The sequence below is a fragment of the Doryrhamphus excisus genome, chromosome 7 (genome assembly GCF_030265055.1).
Source record: "Doryrhamphus excisus isolate RoL2022-K1 chromosome 7, RoL_Dexc_1.0, whole genome shotgun sequence".
Lineage (NCBI taxonomy): Eukaryota > Metazoa > Chordata > Actinopteri > Syngnathiformes > Syngnathidae > Doryrhamphus > Doryrhamphus excisus.
The window spans coordinates 2,942,674-2,960,105 of NC_080472.1; the positions used below are offsets into that span (position 1 = coordinate 2,942,674).

The window sequence follows — 17,432 nt, forward strand, 5'->3', positions numbered from 1 at the left end:
TGGACGCATAAAATTAGTATTTTCATCTGTATATACACAAATATATATATATATATATATATATATATATATCATTAATTCATGCATTCATTTTCTACCGCTTTTCCTCACGAGGGTGCTGGAGCCTATCCCAGCTGTCTTGGAGCGAGAAGTACACTCTGGACCGGTGGCCGGCCAATCCCAGGGCACATATAGACAAACAACCATTCACACTCACATTCATACCTATGGACAATTTGGAGTCGCTAATTAACCTAGCATGTTTTTTGGAATGTGGGAGGAAACCGGAGTACCCGGAGAAAACCCACGCATGCACGGGGGAGAACATGCAAACTCCGCAGAGATGGGGCCGACGGTGGAATTGAACCCTGGTCTCCTAGCTGTGAGGTCTGCGCGCTAACCACTCGACCGCCGTGCCGCCGTTATCTTTGATTATTCATTCATTCATTCATTTTCTACCGCTTTTCCTCACGAGGGTCGCGGGGGGTGCTGGAGCCTATCCCAGCTGTCTGGGGGCGAGAGGCGGGGTACACCCTGGACTGGTGGCCAGCCAATCACAGGGCACATATAGACAAACAACCATTCACACTCAAATTCATACCTATGGACAATTTGGAGTCGCTAATTATAACCTAGCATGCTTTTGGAATGTGGGAGGAAACCGGAGAAAACCCACCCGAGAGTGGAATTGAACCCTGGTCTCCTAGCTGTGAGGTCTGCGTGCTAACCACTCGACCGCCGTGCTGCTGTTATCTTTGATTATTATACAAAAATTAAATAAAGTTGCGGGTTGCACGGTGGACGAGTGGTTAGCGAGCAGGCCACATAGCTAGGAGACCCGAGTTTGATTCCACCCTCGGCCATCTTTGTGTGGAGTTTGCATGTTCTCCCCGTGCATGCGTGGGTTTTCTCCGGGTACTCCGGTTTCCTCCCACATTCCAAAAACATGCTAGGTTAATTAGCGACTCCAAATTGTCCATAGGTATGAATGTGAGTGTGAATGGTTGTTTGTCTATATGTGCCCTGTGATTGGCTGGCGACTAGTCCAGGGTGTACCCCGCCTCTCGCCCCAAGACAGCTGGGATAGAATTAGTTAGAAAAAGAAATTTAAAAAAATGGAATTAACTCAGTGGAATAACTCGTCCACAAATCAGTATGAACAAAATTGCATTTGTATTTTTGCCTCTTCCTGTTTTCAGCAACATCCATTTCAGCCTGATGTACTACTGTATAAGCTGTGCATCTTCATGACCGTATCATCATCCACACAGTAATGTATTTGATAAACCTCCTTACTCTCAGGGACCAGATGTTCATGAGGCCCCCAACTCCTCCCGAGGCCAAGGAAAGACCGTCAGGACTGAAGGCCACCATCTTAACTGGCGTGATGTGACCCTTCAGCTGGAAAACGCACGTCGCTCCGTCTTGCGACCACTGCGAAGACTACAACACAAACACGGTAGGACAATGTAAGCGTCATGACCGTTAAGGTGCAGTATCTCAAAAAGTACAACACGCAAGTATTTTAACAGGTATTTACACAATAACTGCTGTGTGCCTAAATTGGTTCATTAAATAAATTATGATTTTAATCACTATTTACCAAGTGCTAGTCGTGTTACTTACAAGGGGGGCATATCAATAAGACAATATTACATGAAATATAATCAAATACCGTAAGTTTCGGATTTGCTTCTTTCTCCCACCAGCCTTCTGAGTCGGAGGAAGAGGATTCTGGGAAGTCTGAGATAGCCTGCGGGACAGTCCAGACTGACACCAGACCATTTTGGCAGCATCTGAAAAACATGAAAAATTATAAAAGTCCAACCTGTCAAAATGACGCAACCCTGACAAAAATGCTATGGCACTATGAGACTTATGAGTGATTTCATATTTCATGTCTGGAGGGCTTTAATGGTGTTAAAAATATATATTTAGATCATCATAAACAGGTTTTCTATTCCATAACAGTGAAAATGTATGCATTTATTAATATTGAATATCCTACTATTGGGAAATTCTCTTACAAATTAACCGCAACATACAACTCTTATTAATTAATTTTTACATTTAATGCTTTTAGGATTTTTTTTGTCAATTTTTCCTGATTGACTCGCAAATTATTTTTTAATTCATTCACTACCGCTTATCCTCACGAGGGTGGCGGCCGTGCTGGAGCCTATCCCAGCTGTTTTTGGGGCGAGAGGCGGGGTGCAACCCTGGACTGGTCGCCAGCCAATCACAGGGCACATATAGACAAACAACCATTCACACTCACATTCATACCTATGGACAATTTGGAGTCGCTAATTAACCTAGCATGTTTTTGGAATGTGGGAGGAAACCTGGAGAAAACCCACGCATGCACGGGGAGAACATGCAAACTCCACACAGAGATGTCCGAGGGTGGAATCGAACTCAGGTCTCCTAGCTGTGTGGCCTGCGCACTAACCACTCATCTCAAATTATTTCTCGTAGATTCATTCATTCATTCATTTTCTACCGCTTTTCCTCACGAGGGTCGCCGCCGTGCTGGAGCCTATCCCAGCTGTTTTTGGGGCGAGAGGCGGGGTGCAACCCGGACTGGTCGCCAGCCAATCACAGGGCACATATAGACAAACAACCATTCACACTCGCATTCATACCTATGGACAATTTGGAGTCGCCGATTAACCTAGCATGTTTTTGGAATGTGTTAGTGTTCTTACAGAGAACACTAAACTCATCACACACCAACTTAACACTCAAAAGGTATAATTATGAAACCAGCTCAACCAAATCATTCATTCATTCATTCATTTTCTACCGCTTATCCTCACGAGGGTCGCGGGGGATGCTGGAGCCTATCCCAGCTGTCTTGGGGCGAGAGAGAGAGGCGGGGTACACCCTGGACTGGTGGCCAGCCAATCACAGGGCACATATAGACAAACAACCATTCACACTCGCATTCATACCTATGGACAATTTGGAGTCGCCGATTAACCTAGCATGTTTTTGGAAACCCATGCATGCACGGGGAGAACATGCTAACTCCGAGGGTGGAATCGAACTCAGGTCTCCTAGCTGTGTGGCCTGCGCACTAACCACTCATCTTAAATTATTTCTCGTACAGTAAAAATAAAATAAAAAGACCTACATGGCAAGCATGCTGAGGGGCTTCGGGCCACGTCCGGGTAAGCTACACCAGGCAACGCCGTTCACCAGGGAGGGTTGTCTCAGACTCATTAAACACCGCCAGTCTGTCCCCAAATCGGAGCTCGTGTCTGGACTGGCCCAGAGCTTCACCGTTTCTTCTTTGGCGCAAGTCATCAAGATTTGACCAGTAGGACTCCACTTCATATTGGTAACTGACTCCTGGAAAAAAAATAAAAATACAAGAAGGAGATTCGGTTTCTTTGATTCTTTTTTTTGTAGAAAAATCCAATTCTATTCGAGGCTCGTGAAGCATTTTATACCTTGTGAGCATCAATGACCACAATGGCTCGTTGTTCTAAGGGCTCTTTGGATCCAATCAGCAGCTTGCCGTCTGCGTAGCCCACGGCAAAAGGTTTGTCTTCACTGTACCAGGCTATGTTCATCACTGCCACTGAGAAATAAGAAATACATTTTATCAGAAATGTATTTGTAAACCAAAGACTAAACACTTAATGTAAACCAGGGGTGCTCCCACTTTTTCAGCATGCGAGCTACTTTTAAAATGACCGAGTCAAAATGATCTACCCACTACAAAAATGCAAAACATCTATTTATTTTCAAATGTATTGAGGATTATTTGTACGTACAATGTATGTTGATGTACCTTACATAACCAAATGAGCCAATATTGCAAAACACACATAATTAACTATTAACATTTTTTGTAATTACCTGAGTTTACTTTGATGACTTGCACTGAATTGAACCAGCCAGGGATGCATAGTCCGGACAGTAGCTGCTGATAGCCAGCCTCAAGCACACTTCAAAATGTTTATCAGTCATGGATAATATCCGTATCATAATATCCGTATAATATTCCATATCCGTATGGAAGTGATATGTTTTTTGCCTTTTTACTTGGTCCAGCTCCTTCACTCATTTTAGTGACCATAAACTTTAGCGAGGGCTTTAAAATCTGACGCAATTCGCCGACTAGCTTAGCACTTTGCATCGTTGTTTACGCATGAGCGGTGACCTAAAGGTCAAAATTCAGTTGTCATCTGACTGGTTGTCCTGTATGTCAATCAAGTAACGGGGATGGATGATAGGCTGACATCGTAAGTTCTGCTGCACTTAGAGACGTCGTTTGATTTGATTGGTCGCCCGAAGGGCAACATTCAGTTGTCATCTGAATGGCTGCCCTGTATGTCAATCAAGTGACGGCATTGATGCTGGGATGGTATTTTTTTAATGTCACGCCACGATCGACCAGCGATCGACCAGTACCACCTCCGCGATCGACCGGTAGATCGCGATCGACTTAATGAGCACCCCTGATGTAAATGATTCAGAAGAACATCCATACCATCTTTTCTGTAGCAGTGCTCCAGCTCTGTGCGGCGCAAACTGGAGCAATCCAGGACCTCGATGAGGCCCAGGGATCCATCCATTCGACCCACCAGCAGCATATCCGTGGGTTCTCCAGACCACAAAGATTGCGGTTCCTCTTCCGGCCAAGCCAGGGCTGAAACCCAGTGAGGCTGCACATCCAAAAGGCCTTTACCTCCTTTGAAGAGGACATTTGTTTCAGCTCAAACAACTCAATCTCATTGTAAATAATACATTGTGATGCAGGTGCCTTCTGTTTAAGATATTAATCCGCCAACTGAAGCATAACTTTGGTCTGTAAACACGAGACATGATTGACAACCGATTACAGCGTGCATGGTGGAATAAGACGGCAAGAATGCGCTCTTTGGTTCCAGCATGCGGCAAAAGGAAGAGTAGTACAGTAAACCTCGGATATATCGGATTCAATTGTTCCCACTGGTTTTGTCCGATATAAGCGAAATCCGTTATATGCGTATACCGGAAAATGTCCGTTTTACGCATATATGGGATTTATATCCGGTATATGCGTAAATGGGATTTTATGCGTTATAAAAAGGCACTTCCTTGACTATGTTTCCAATGTACCTGGACGCGCAGGCAACGCTGCAAACGCCGCAAATGACGTCGTATAGCGGCCTGTCACCATTCGGCGAATCGGAGCGCCACGATGCGGCCATCCGATATATATGCGAGGGAAATTTCATGGAAATGCATTGGAACGGGACTGGAGATTTTGTCCGAAATAGGCGAAATCCGTTATAAAAAAATCCGATATATGCAATGAATTTTTATTGGAAATGCATTACAGAAAAATCGGTTCTTTTTTATCTGTCCGTTGTGAGCGAATTTCCGATATATCCGAGGTTTACTGTATCACTATATATCACTGTTAGTTTAGTTTTTACACTTCATTACATCTACCAAGCGGCAGTGCGGCAAAGAAAAGGAAAGTCATCACCATGAAAGAGAAGATGAAGATCGTAAAGTTCCAAGATCTCTTTTCGTCGCAACCATCAGACGTTATCCTTCATGAATATACCAGGACAGTATTTTTATGAATATTTTTCTATTTATTTATATTTTTTATAATTACAGCCTAGTCCAAAGAGGGTTACTTATTACCGTAAGTTCTGACTTACTAGTTCTAGGACGTTTTTGTGTACTGCATCACTATAAAAACAAAGGTTAGAAAAGGTAAGACTAGCGTCGGTGTTCACCATTGACTTGCCAGATGTTGACCATTTTCTCCATGGCAGACGCGAGATATTTTCCAGTGACACTCCAAGCAAGAGGAGATAGGCAAAAATCACTCGGAGATCCAAAGCCTGAACGCCCCTCCTCCAAAGAGCCATCACTGATAAAAGAACAAAGGGAAAAAAAAACAGTCATTATCTATTATGTTTACATTATGTTTTATTACATTTCAAACCTTTTTTTTTTAAATTTGTCAGGAAATAAGAGAAAAAAAAACAGTATGGCGAGTCCACAAACGGTTTTGAAGAGGTTCTGACGCCTAATAAGGGTGCAAGGAATAATTGGAGGTCCTTCTCAATCCCCCAGACATCCCTTCCGCAGAGGAAGCAGAGTCTGTGGACGCGAACGCAAACGGAGTCTGGGGAAGTTAAACCGCTCATCAGCGGCAACGCTCCAAGGTGGGGGGGGACGAGTTTCACCCTGAATTCCTCAAAGCTCGGGAAGTTGACACCAAGTCAGGAAGAATACCTCTGGATTGGCAAAAACTCTCATCTGTGCTTTTTTTACGGATGTGGTCCTCATGGCCTGTGTGACCTTCAACGTGGTTTGAGTGTGAAGCTTCTGTTGTGAGACTCAGCACCTCCAAATCTGAGGCCATGGTCCTCAGTCGGGAAAGGGTGGACTACACCCTCCGTGTTGGAAATGAGGCCCCGCCCCAGGTGGAGGAGTTCAAATACCTTGTCCGCCAATGGTGCGGAGAGAGCTGAGGCAGAAGGAAGGGGTCTCAAATTGGAGGGGCCATGTGTCAAAAATTACTCTCAATTACTTTTGCTGGTTGTACCGTATTGCAACCCCCGACGACAATTGGGGATCTACTGTCATTTGTTGCTGAGCCTCAAGCCAGCCTCAAGCACACTTCCAAATGTTTATCAGTCATGGATAATATCCGTATCATAATATCTGTATAATATTCCATATCCGTATGGAAGTGATATGTTTTTTGCCTTTTTACTTGGTCCAGCTCCTTCACTCATTTTAGTGACCATAAACTTTAGCGAGGGCTTTAAAATCTGACGCAATTCGCCGACTAGCTTAGCACTTTGCATCGTTGTTTACGCATGAGCGGTGACCTAAAGGTCAAAATTCAATTGTCATCCGACTGGTTGTCCTGTATGTCAATCAAGTAACGGGGATGGATGATAGGCTGACATCGTAAGTTCTGCTGCACTTAGAGACGTCGTTTGATTTGATTGGTCGCCCGAAGGGCAACATTCAGTTGTCATCTGAATGGCTGCCCTGTATGTCAATCAAGTGACGGCATTGACGCTGGGATGATATTTTTTTAATGTCACGCCGCGATCGACCAGTACCACCTCCGCGATCGACCGGTAGATCGCGATCGACTTAATGAGCACCCCTGACTTAAACCTTTCCAAAACCTTTTTTTCCTAGTAAAGAAGCAACATAGAACTTGTGTCTTACTCCTTGTTGAAGATACAGGTCTGCTGGAGGGTGTACTGGCTCTTGGTTACATTCCATACCCTGACTGTGCCATCATTGCCACTTGTCGCCAACAGACCTTTCTTTTTGCACCAGCCGCACGTGAGGACCTAAGAAAAGACAAACAACAGTCGGCGATAAAAACAAACAACAATCATACAGCAAAACTGACGTTATGGCGACTCACCCTGCTCTGGTGAGCCTCCAACTTGATCAAAGAGCACTTCCGCAGGTCCCCCGCCATGTCGGCAAAGGTCTGCGGCCGGCTCTGATTGTCACGGTCATGGGCGGCGAGCGTGCGCACGAGCTGCTGTGCGGCCCACTGCCGATGTTGAGAGGAAAGCCTGGAGGACAGGCAGCAGGCGGCCAGAGCATTGGCCAGCTCCAGGGGGCCTACAGCGGAGGGATTATGGGAAGGATGGGCATACAAATGGGCAATTAAACCTGCTTGACATGGAACAAAAAAAAAAAACGACAAGGTTTGCCAGTGAGTGAGAGAATGTAAAAAAATAAAATAAAAAGACAAAAGACATACTGTAAATTCCGGACTACAAGCCCCCCCCACACTTTCAACACTTTTGGACGCTAAGTCTTACAGTGATTGTGTTTGATCTGACAAATCTTAAGTAAGTTTGATCAACGCTTTTGGACGCTAAGTCTTACAGTGATTGTGTTTGATCTGACAAATCTTAAGTAAGTTTGATCAACGTCAAACAAATCTTAAGTAAGTTTGATCAACGCTTTTGGACGCTAAGTCTGACAGTGATTGTGTTTCATCTGACAAATCTTAAGTAAGTTTGATCAACGCTTTTGGACGCTAAGTCTTACAGTGATTGTGTTTGATCTGACAAATCTTAAGTAAGTTTGTTCAACGCTTTTGGACGCCAAGTCTTACAGTGATTGTGTTTGATCTGACAAATCTTAAGTAAATTTGATCAACGCTTTTGGACGCCGAGTCTTACAGTGATTGTGTTTGATCTGACAAATCTTAAGTAAGTTTGATCAACGCTTTTGGACGCTAAGTCTTACAGTGATTGTGTTTGATCTGACAAATCTTAAGTAAGTTTGATCAACGCTTTTGGACGCCAAGTCTTACAGTGATTGTGTTTGATCTGACAAATCTTAAGTAAGTTTGATCAACGCTTTTGGACGCTAAGTCTGACAGTGATTGTGTTTGATCTGACAAATCTTAAGTAAGTTTGATCAACGCTTTTGGACGCTAAGTCTGACAGTGATTGTGTTTGATCTGACAAATCTTAAGTAAGTTTGATCAACGCTTTTGGACGCTAAGTCTTACAGTGATTGTGTTTGATCTGACAAATCTTAAGTAAGTTTGATCAACGCTTTTGGACGCTAAGTCTTACAGTGATTGTGTTTCATCTGACAAATCTTAAGTAAGTTTGATCAACGCTTTTGGACGCTAAGTCTTACAGTGATTGTGTTTCATCTGACAAATCTTAAGTAAGTTTGATCAACGCTTTTGGACGCTAAGTCTTACAGTGATTGTGTTTGATCTGACAAATCTTAAGTAAGTTTGATCAAGTGTAGAATTACTCTTGAACTCTGCTGAAAAAAATCATCAATAGACAAATGCGGTCTAATTTAAATATGGTGGGTGTGGCTTATATTCAGGTGTCCGGAATTCACTGTACATGTAAGGTGATCCAATGTGGTGAAAGAAAATGTGGCAAGCTCACACAAATTAGCAATGTGAGCTATACAAAATGAATGAATGAAAATCATGGAACACCTACAAATGCATTACAACTCATCCACCTCAAAACCTCACGTCATTTAGTACACGTTTACAAATGAGGCGCCGCGTCCATTCACTTCATATGATCAACCTTCTCCTTGCATCGACAAGGCAACACACCTCTTTTCTCCATATCAGCCTTATCATAAGAAGGTCTGAGTTTGGCCCCCTTATCTGCCAGCAGAGCCACCAGGGCCTGTGTCACTACAAAGTTGGGCGAAGTAATAAGCTTGTTCTCTTCCGCCATGCCCCGCAGGAAGCTGGGTAGGAATTTTCTCTGGACGGGGTCGTCCACGGTTGTCAGATTCATTCCGGTTGCAGCAGAGATGAGATTCTGGAAATAATAGAATAAAAGAAATGACAGGTAATCTGTCAACAGCAGGAATTAACTATAACATAAGTAAGGCGCAACAGTGGGAACGCTACTAAAGTCACACAAGCTAGATAAGACTGGAAAAAACGTGCCACCAAAAGTGTTATGATGACCGCGGAACCAGAAAATAAAAATGTTTAAATGTCACAAAGCTTTATTAATTACAGTAGAGGATGCTAAGTCTTACAGTGATTGTGTTTGATCTGACAAATCTTAAGTAAGTTTGATCAACGCTTTTGGACGCTAAGTCTTACAGTGATTGTGTTTGATCTGACAAATCTTAAGTAAGTTTGATCAACGCTTTTGGACGCCGAGTCTGACAGTGATTGTGTTTGATCTGACAAATCTTAAGTAAGTTTGATCAACGCTTTTGGACGCTAAGTCTTACAGTGATTGTGTTTGATCTGACAAATCTTAAGTAAGTTTGATCAAGTGTAAAATTACTCTTGAACTCTGCTGAAAAAAAAATAATCAATAGACAAATGCGGTCAATCTTTACTTACATTATTATTATTTCTTTAAATTATTTAAATTATTTAAATTATTTAAATTATTTAAATTATTTATATTATTTGGCCAATTTACTGTTCACGCTGCACTTTACATTATGTTGTTCATATTTGGTGTCTATTCTATCGATTTATTCTCCACATTATTATTATTATTATTATTACTTATCTTCTTTTGTGTCTGTTATGGGAGCCAGGCAACGACATTTCGTTGGCAATTTCACTATTCACTGTGTTTTTGTGCAATGACAATAAAGGGAGTCTATCTATCTATCTATCTATCTATCTATCTATCTATCTATTTACATTATTTACAACACTAGGTGACCCTGCCAGTATCAATGAAACCCAATGCAAAGCATGCAGCACAATTGTCGCCAAAGTCACTAAATAGCAATTTTGCCGAGTTTGCTATGTTATGCAGTTAACGCTGTGCTGCTCGCGCGTTCTTTGAGAAAGAGGTGACTCTTTACGAGCGGCGTAACGACATAGAGTTCTAACTGAACTTAACCAGTTCCATTGAAATTGCGTGGACTGTTAACATTCCACAAACCATTGTTGCTCTGTGGATAACAACTGACAAGACACTACCAACTCATAATGCAGAATAATATTACATATCGGTTATCTGCATAAAAAAAAAAAAAAAAGCCAATAACGGACATCCCTAGACAGCACAGAATTGGACCAGAGGTAAAAAAAAAAAAAAAAAAAAAAAACAATGATGTAGCCTGACTAAGAGAATGCTAAACGTGAACTGTACCTGTACTTTACTTGTGACTTTGGCCAAATACATAAGGATTTATTTTCCTCTATGGTACTCGGTACGGTACAAGGAACAAGAAGCCATGTGCGCACGCTTCAATTGAGCATTACCGCTCAAAAGTTTGGGATCACTTGGAATTTTTATTTTTGGCCAGTCTGAGATATGACTTTTTTTTTTTTTTTGGCAATCCTGCCATGAAGTCCGGCATCCTGAAGTCGTCGCTTCACTGTTGATACTGACAGTGTTTGATACGCTGGTGTTTGACGGGTACTATTTAGTGCAGTTGCCAGGTGTTAACTGCATTACACTTGTCTTCCTGCGCAGTTGTGCAGCGTTTTTCTGTCCTTGTTAGACCCAGTTTGTGCTGCTCACTGAAGGGAGTAGTTAACAGCATGGTAAGAGATTTTAGTTTTAGTTTAGATCAGGGGTGTCAAACATACGGCCCGCGGGCCGGATCCGGCCCGTCTGGTGGTTTGGTACGGCCCGGGGAAGAAAGCTGCATTGTATAAAAAAAATATGAATTTAATTTAAAAATTGTAGTTCTTGTATTATCCGCTAGGGGGCGCATTTTCCCTGTTTAAAAGATATGTGCGCAGCAAGCGTTAATTCTGACGTGAAACGGTACAAAGAGAAGATTTCAGGGCTGTTGATGGAGTTTGAGAAAAGATTTCAGGTTTTTAGCGAACTCGAAACAGATTTTGCAGTTTTTCGCTCAACAGTGAAGGTTATTCATTTGTTCAAATTGCTTTCCAGATGTTGAAAAACAGTGTTTTTAAGTTCCACAAGGCTGGTATGAATGTTTTTGGAACATTGTTACTAATTCTGTGATCAGTTTTATGTACAACACACTTTAATATATGTTTAACTGTGTAAAAGTGTTGATAAAATTGCACATACTTTATTTATGTTCTTATGTTATTCTCTTGTTCATAATATATTGTTCATAATGTAAAAAGAAAATTCTGTTAATAAACATTTTGATAATTTACTCATTCTTTGCACAAATTAGTATTAGTATTAGTATTAGTGACTAATACAAAGGAAAAAAGTGGGCTTATTGTTAGTTCTATGTCATTTTGCAATGAGTTTACTGGTCCGGCCCGCTTGATCTCAAATTAAGCTGTATTCGGCCCGCAGACCAAAGGGAGTTTGACACCCCTGGTTTAGATCATCTATTAGCCTTATAAAATGATGAACTTGGATTAGCAGCCATACCAGGAGATTGATGCAGAGGACTGACAGTTGTTGATAGTCGGCCTCTATGCAAAAATGTTGATCCTTCTTTAAAAATCATGTGATTAATTTTAATTGTTTGTGAAATTGATAAAAAATTTGTGAAATGGAAAAAAATGTTTGTGAAATGCATGAAAATTATTTTTTCTTTGGAAAACAAAAAAAATTGCAAGTGATCCCAAACTTTTGAGCGGCAGTGCATAATCATACCTGAGTGCAGAGCTGCACCAGCAATTTGGCAGCATTGGGGCTATTGGAGGCCAGGCAGCCCACTGCTGTGCTGAGATACGCAAGGCAGGAGATGGGTTTGCTGGCCTTGGCAGCTCCACGTGGCCTTTCAGCATGGCCGGAGCCTACTGTCGGACTGGTTGAAAGCCCGGCTCGGCCTGCTGCCGCCAGGCACATCAGCCTGACGAGAGTCCTGATGTCTGTTAAGCCGAGCGACTCCAGGCCAGCTGCGAGGCTGCAGCTTGAACCACTGGGCGGGACGGAAAGGACGAGGCAAAAGCATGTTATTAAAATAAATAAAAATGTTACGTATGCATGTTTATCATAGAGGTAAAGGTTCCGGTGCATGCGAATGGCACCGCCACAGACGAACACGCTAGAATTGTGTGAATGACGGCTACCTCACAGACAGCAGAGACAGAGCTCTCATCACCATGGTCCTGGCAAGCAGCACCTGGGCGGCAGCAGTCACCCTTCTCAGGGCCATCACTCGGTCGTGGGGGTTCTGCAGGGCGGCTGCCTGCTCTCCGAGAGTTACCCTGCCCGAGGAGCTTTTATCCACCGATGTCTGACAACCTGAACATGAGCACATATTCAATTCACTCAAATTATTGAACACTGTATCAAAACAGCTCAGTTATGTTGTCAAAAATATGTCGGCCGATTCGTGACTATGACCTCTAAACGTTTATGTAACCGGTCAGGGCTGCACTGGAGACAAGGTGGCTAAAGTGCCTTGCCCAAAGACACAAAAGCAGTAGTTCAGAAAGCAGGGCACAAACCACCAACTCATGGTTTGTGGACCAAGGCAGTGTGAAGTAATATTTTTTTATATCATATTTTTATTATTTTTATTATTTATTATATATTTATTTATTATATATTTTTATATTTATATATTATATTTTTTATATTTTTTATAATTTTTAAAGACACACACACCACAAACCATGAGTTGGTGGTTTGTGGACCAAGGCAGTGCGAAGTAATATTTTTTATATAATATTTTTATTATTTATTTATTAAATTTTATTATATATTTATTTATTATATATTTTTATATTTATATATTATATTTTTTATATTTTTTTTTATAATTTTTAAAGACACACACACCACAAACCACCAACTCATGGTTTGTGGACCAAGGCAGTGCGAAGTAATATTTTTTATATAATATTTTTATTATTTATTTATTAAATTTTATTATATATTTATTTATTATATATTTTTATATTTATATATTATATTTTTTATATTTTTTTTATAATTTTTAAAGACACACACACCACAAACCACCAACTCATGGTTTGTGGACCAAGGCAGTGTGAAGTAATATTTTTTTATATCATATTTTTATTATTTATTATATATTTATTTATTATATATTTTTATATTTATATATTATATATATTATATATATTATATATTTATAATATATTTATATATTATATTTCCAACTCATGTAATATTACTCGAAGTAATATTTTTTACATAATATTTTTATTATTATTTATTTTTTTAAATTTTATTATATATTTATTTATTATATATTTTTATATTTATATATTATATTTTTTATAATTTTAAGACACACACACACACACCACAAACCACCAACTCATGGTTTGTGGACCAAGGCAGTGCGAGGCAATATTTTTTATATTATTATTATTATTATTTATTAATATTATTTTAATATTATATTTTTATTATTATTATTTTATTATATATTTATTTACATATTATATTTTTATCATTTTTAAAGACACACCTAAATAGTTATATATGAGAGGACGGGCTCACCAATCTGCAGCAACGTCTCCTCCATACTGTTGGTGGCAGTTACCATAGCAACAGAGGCCCCCAGCGGGTCACTGTCTGGGAACTGCACAGCCTCCGGGACGGTTCTGCGTTCGTTCAGACCCAACGGACCCGCCAAAAGCTCAAATTCCTCCTCGCCTGTGAGCTTCTCGTCTTCATCAACGTCCATCATGTCCCAGTCTTCTGTGGTGTGACGGACAAAAACATGAACGGGAAATCATAAACATAAACCACATATCGTTTTTTATATTCTCATGCATTAAAGACTGTACCTTCATAAACGCTGTCCTGCTTTCCCAGAAGGTCAGGAGCCTGGCCCTTATATCTGAATACGCAGCAGAGTGATAAAAGTAATATATCAGTTATATTTAGAGAAAATGATCATTCTCTACCAAAATGTTTATTATTTATGTACCTCTCCACAACCGGGACTTTGGCCTTGCTTTTGATGGCCAAATACTTCTCCCTGCAGGCGCCACAAAGCAGGTAGTAGGGGTTCCCGCTGCCACACTCCCCTCCAAACCAGCCGTCCACGTAGGAGCCGTTGCTACGGTAGCCCTGCCGGTTGGCGCTGCGTCCGCACCCGGGGTGGCTTTTCTTCATGTGCTGATTGAAGTTGGCCACGTTGGCTTCGCAGAGCTCGCACACCACCACCTCATCCCGATCGTCGGTCTCGCATACGTGCTGGGGTGGGGCAAATACGGCGACACGAAAAGGACACATTGGCGGAGTATTAAAACAAGTCTCGCATAAAGCATACGTTTGAGCAGCATTCGTGAAATGTTAGAAATATTAATCAATGGCAGCTCTGTGTTAGTACGTTAAAAGTTTAGTACAGTAGAACCCGTTTATGACATAACTGAAATAGAGGGGTGCACCCTGGACTGGTTGTCGATCCATTTCTTTTTTTGTTCATTCGTTCATTTTTTACTGCTTTTCCTCACAAGGGTCGCGGGGGTGCTGGAGCCTATCCCAGCTGACTCTGGGCGAGAGGCGGGGTGCACCCTGGAGTGGTTGTCGATCCATTTCTTTTTTTGTTCATTTGTTCATTTTTTACCACTTTTCCTCACAAGGATCACAGGGGGTGCTGGAGCCTATCCCAGCTGACTCTGGGCGAGAGGCGGGGTGCACCCTGGACTGGTTGTCGATCCATTTATTTTTTTGTTCATTCGTTCATTTTTTACTGCTTTTCCTCACAAGGGTCGCGGAAATGCTGGAGCCTATCCCAGCTGACTCTGGGCGAGAAGCGGGGTGCACCCTGGAGTGGTTGTCGATCCATTTCTTTTTTTGTTCATTCGTTCATTTTTTACCGCATTTCCTTACGTGGGTCGCGTGGGTGCTGGAGCCTATCCCAGCTGACTCTGGCCAAGAGGCGGGGTGCACCCTGGAGTGGTTGTCGATCCATTTCTTTTTTTGTTCATTCATTCATTTTTACCGCTTTTCCTCACAAGGGTCGCGAAGGTGCTGGAGCCTATCCCAGCTGACTCTGGCCGAGAGGCGGGGTGCACCCTGGAGTGGTTGTCGATCCATTTCTTTTTTTGTTCATTCGTTCATTTTTTACCGCTTTTCCTCACGAGGGTCGCGAAGGTGCTGGAGCCTATCCCAGCTGACTCTGGGCGAGAGGCGGGGTGCACCCTGGACTGGTTGTCGATCCATTTCTTTTTTTGTTCATTCGTTCATTTTTTACTGCTTTTCCTCACAAGGGTCGCGGAAATGCTGGAGCCTATCCCAGCTGACTCTGGGCGAGAAGCGGGGTGCACCCTGGATTGGTTGTCGATCCATTTCTTTTTTTGTTCATTTGTTCATTTTTTACCGCTTTTCCTCACAAAGGTCGCAAAGGTGCTGGAGCCTATCCCAGCTGACTCTGGGCGAGAGGCGGGGTGCACCCTGGAATGGTTGTCGATCATTTCATTTTTTGTTCATTCATTCATTTTTTACCGCTTTTCCTCACGAGGGTCGCGGGGGTGCTGGAGCCTATCCCAGCTGATTCTGGGCGAGAGGCGGGGTGCACCCTGGAGTGGTTGTCGATCCATTTCTTTTTTGTTCATTCATTCATTTTTTACCGCTTTTCCTCACAAGGGTCGCAAAGGTGCTGGAGCCTATCCCAGCTGACTCTGGGCGAGAGGCGGGGTGCACCCTGGAGTGGTTGTCGATCCATTTCTTTTTTTAATTCATTCATTTTTTTACTGCTTTTCCTCACGAGGGTTGCGGGGGTGCTGGAGCCTATCCCAGCTGACTCTGGGCGAGAGGCGGGGTGCACCCTGGAGTGGTTGTCGATCCATTTCTTTTTTTGTTCATTCATTCATGTTTTACCGCTTTTCATCACAAGGGTCACGAAGGTGCTGGAGCCTATCCCAGCTGACTCTGGGTGAGAAGCGGGGTGCACCCTGGAGTGGTTGTCGATCCATTTCTTCTTTTGTTCATTCATTCATTTTTTAACTGCTTTTCCTCACGAGGGTCGCGGAGGTGCTGGAGCCTATCCCAGCTGACTCTGGGCGAGAGGCGGGGTGCACCCTGGACTGGTTGTCGATCCATTTATTTTTTTGTTCATTCGTTCATTTTTACTGCTTTTCCTCACAAGGGTCGCGGAAATGCTGGAGCCTATCCCAGCTGACTCTGGGCGAGAAGCGGGGTGCACCCTGGACTGGTTGTCAATCCATTTCTTTTTTTAATTCATTCATTTTTTTACTGCTTTTCCTCATGAGGGTTGCGGAAATGCTGGAGCCTATCCCAGCTGACTCTGGGCGAGAAGCGGGGTGCACCCTGGAGTGGTTGTCGATCCATTTCTTTTTTTGTTCATTCGTTCATTTTTTACCGCATTTCCTTACGTGGGTCGCGTGGGTGCTGGAGCCTATCCCAGCTGACTCTGGCCGAGAGGCGGGGTGCACCCTGGACAGGTTGTTGATCCATTTCTTTTTTTGTTCATTCGTTCATTTTTTACTGCTTTTCCTCACAAGGGTCAGGAAGGTGCTGGAGCCTATCCCAGCTGACTCTGGGCGAGAGAGGCGGGGTGCACCCTGGACTGGTTGTCGATCCATTTCTTTTTTTAATTCATTCATTTTTTACCGCTTTTCCTCACGAGGGTCGCGGATGTGCTGGAGCCTATCCCAGCTGACTCTGGGCGAGAGGCGGGGTGCACCCTGGACTGGTTGTCGATCCATTTCTTTTTTTAATTCATTCATTTTTTACCGCTTTTCCTCACAAGGGTCGCAAAGGTGCTGGAGCCTATCCCAGCTGACTCTGGGCGAGAGGCGGGGTGCACCCTGGACCGGTTGTCGATCCATTTCTTTTTTTGTTCATTCATTCATTTTTTAACCGCTTTTCCTCACGAGGGTCGCGGGGGTGCTGGAGCCTATCCCAGTTGACTCTGGGCGAGAATTTCTTTTTTGTTCATTATCCATAATTTTATCTTTTAGAAAACAGAACAATGATGACTTTTTTCCATTCTTGCGTTTCCAATTTCCATATTTTTCCCAGACTTTCCATAGTTGCGTAAAAAACCCTTCAATATGAGGAATTTTG

General features: G+C 42.5%; 1 protein-coding gene across 9 annotated transcripts in view; it reads right to left on the reverse strand.

Annotated features, from left to right (window-relative positions):
- The window catches only part of herc1 (HECT and RLD domain containing E3 ubiquitin protein ligase family member 1), a 95,694-nt gene that overhangs the window by 26,295 nt on the left and 51,967 nt on the right, over nucleotides 1-17,432 (reverse strand). For 4 of the 9 annotated variants that reach the window (XM_058076886.1, XM_058076883.1, XM_058076885.1 and 1 more), the window contains 14 exons: nucleotides 14,326-14,594; nucleotides 14,183-14,235; nucleotides 13,893-14,093; nucleotides 12,488-12,662; nucleotides 12,069-12,336; nucleotides 9,098-9,311; nucleotides 7,409-7,668; nucleotides 7,204-7,331; nucleotides 5,745-5,881; nucleotides 4,502-4,702; nucleotides 3,456-3,586; nucleotides 3,137-3,354; nucleotides 1,676-1,796; nucleotides 1,297-1,443 (listed from right to left, as the gene is read on the reverse strand). In XM_058076886.1, the coding sequence (XP_057932869.1) occupies nucleotides 1,297-1,443; nucleotides 1,676-1,796; nucleotides 3,137-3,354; nucleotides 3,456-3,586; nucleotides 4,502-4,702; nucleotides 5,745-5,881; nucleotides 7,204-7,331; nucleotides 7,409-7,668; nucleotides 9,098-9,311; nucleotides 12,069-12,336; nucleotides 12,488-12,662; nucleotides 13,893-14,093; nucleotides 14,183-14,235; nucleotides 14,326-14,594 (2,523 nt within the window). The remainder of the gene's footprint in view (nucleotides 1-1,296; nucleotides 1,444-1,675; nucleotides 1,797-3,136; nucleotides 3,355-3,455; nucleotides 3,587-4,501; nucleotides 4,703-5,744; nucleotides 5,882-7,203; nucleotides 7,332-7,408; nucleotides 7,669-9,097; nucleotides 9,312-12,068; nucleotides 12,337-12,487; nucleotides 12,663-13,892; nucleotides 14,094-14,182; nucleotides 14,236-14,325; nucleotides 14,595-17,432) is intronic. The other 5 variants (XM_058076889.1, XM_058076887.1, XM_058076884.1 and 2 more) reach the window with 3 other exon arrangements.